The sequence below is a fragment of the Aplysia californica genome, unplaced genomic scaffold (assembly GCF_000002075.1).
Source record: "Aplysia californica isolate F4 #8 unplaced genomic scaffold, AplCal3.0 scaffold00020, whole genome shotgun sequence".
In the NCBI taxonomy this organism is placed as follows: Eukaryota; Metazoa; Mollusca; class Gastropoda; order Aplysiida; family Aplysiidae; genus Aplysia; species Aplysia californica.
In genome coordinates, this window is record NW_004797290.1 from 1 (window position 1) to 1,639 (window position 1,639).

At 41.5% G+C, this 1,639-nt stretch overlaps 1 protein-coding gene across 1 annotated transcript in view; it reads right to left on the reverse strand.

The window, feature by feature from the left end:
• Positions 1–1,454: 1,454 nt before the first annotated feature.
• LOC101857852 overlaps positions 1,455–1,639 on the reverse strand; it is a gene marked incomplete at its 3' end in the record, with an annotated part of 90,173 nt that continues 89,988 nt past the window's right edge. Inside the window, 1 exon segment of the mRNA XM_005090614.2 lies at positions 1,455–1,595. Within this exon segment, the coding sequence (XP_005090671.2) occupies positions 1,455–1,595 (141 nt within the window).

The window sequence follows — 1,639 nt, forward strand, 5'->3', positions numbered from 1 at the left end:
TATACATACACATATACACACACATAGACACTCGTATACACACATATATACACATATATATAGACGCAAGCATATACACACACATAGACACCCGTATACACATGTATATACACACCCACACACACACATATATATATAGACACACGTATACACACACACACACACACACACACACACACACACACACACATTTACACACATATATAGACACACGTAAATGCCCACACATATACACACACATAGACCCTCGTATACACACATATACACACACATATAGACACACGTATATACACACACATAGACACTCGTATACACACATATATAGACACACGTATATACACACATATACGCACACATATACACACACATAGACACATAGACATACGTATACACACGCATAGACACACATATACACACATATAGACACGCATAGACACACATATACACACATATAGACACACGTATACATACATACACACACACACACACACACACACACACACACACACACACACACACACACATGAACACACCACACATTCACACACCACACATACACACACACATACACACGTACGCACACACATACACACATACGCACACACATACACACACACAGACTGCACTCACACACATACACACATACGCACACACTCACAAACATATATATACACACCACATGCACACACAGTAAATGTTCAACTGGAGTGCCAAAAACATTTGTTTCTCGACAATCGAACTAATGTTTCCTTTGTGTCAAGACAAAACATCTGACATCAACACCTCAGACGCTGGTGTGAATGATATTATGAGGCATAGAAATACTATTGATAATTTTGGTAAAACGCCTCTTTCAACCACTGGAAGTGCATTTGTCTAGGTGAACCTCAGAATTTAACGTCCATCTAGCCAGTAGCCATTGTTGGCGGGGAATGGGCAACGTGAACCCTACCGGAATTACACGGTCACAGGCAGTTAGGTCTTTCCAGTCTCATGAAAACCCCTTGTACTCTCTTATCCTCAACCTGAATGGCCCTTTTTTACGTTTGAAAACAGGCGACCCCCACCTCCTCGTTTCGCAAATATCTCGATTTGTATTCAAGATAAATGGATATTTTTTTCCATCCAAATAAAGAAAAGTGAACAAGCTTTAAGATGATACCAATAACTCTACATGCCAAAAAATTGACGAGAACCTGATTCTACCATGCTGCCTCACATATGGTACCCTTCAAACTGCGTAAGTCGAGGCCTTCTAAAACTTCAAGGAAATATTTTTATAATAGACCTAGTTAAAACTGAGCTTTTCCAAGACTTTTTCAAGAATTTTGCAAACTTCCCAAAATTCCAAAAGTGTTCCGTTTCTTGGAAGATAAAAACAACATTCTAAGAGTTTTCCAGTTTTCCAAGATCTGTACAAACCCTGTAAGAGAGGAAGAGGCAAGAGGACTCACCTTCACACGAGCTAGGGTCTAGAAAGTTCTCTGTGAAGCCATCGGAGCAGTTGCAGAAGATGTTGCGGTTGACCTCGTAGCAGCCGTCAGTGCTGAGAGGGTCACAGGTGTTGACGGCGGGGATGGAACAAAGCACGTCCGCTGTACAGGGGGAGTTGGGGACATAACGTGAGGGAGGGAGGGAG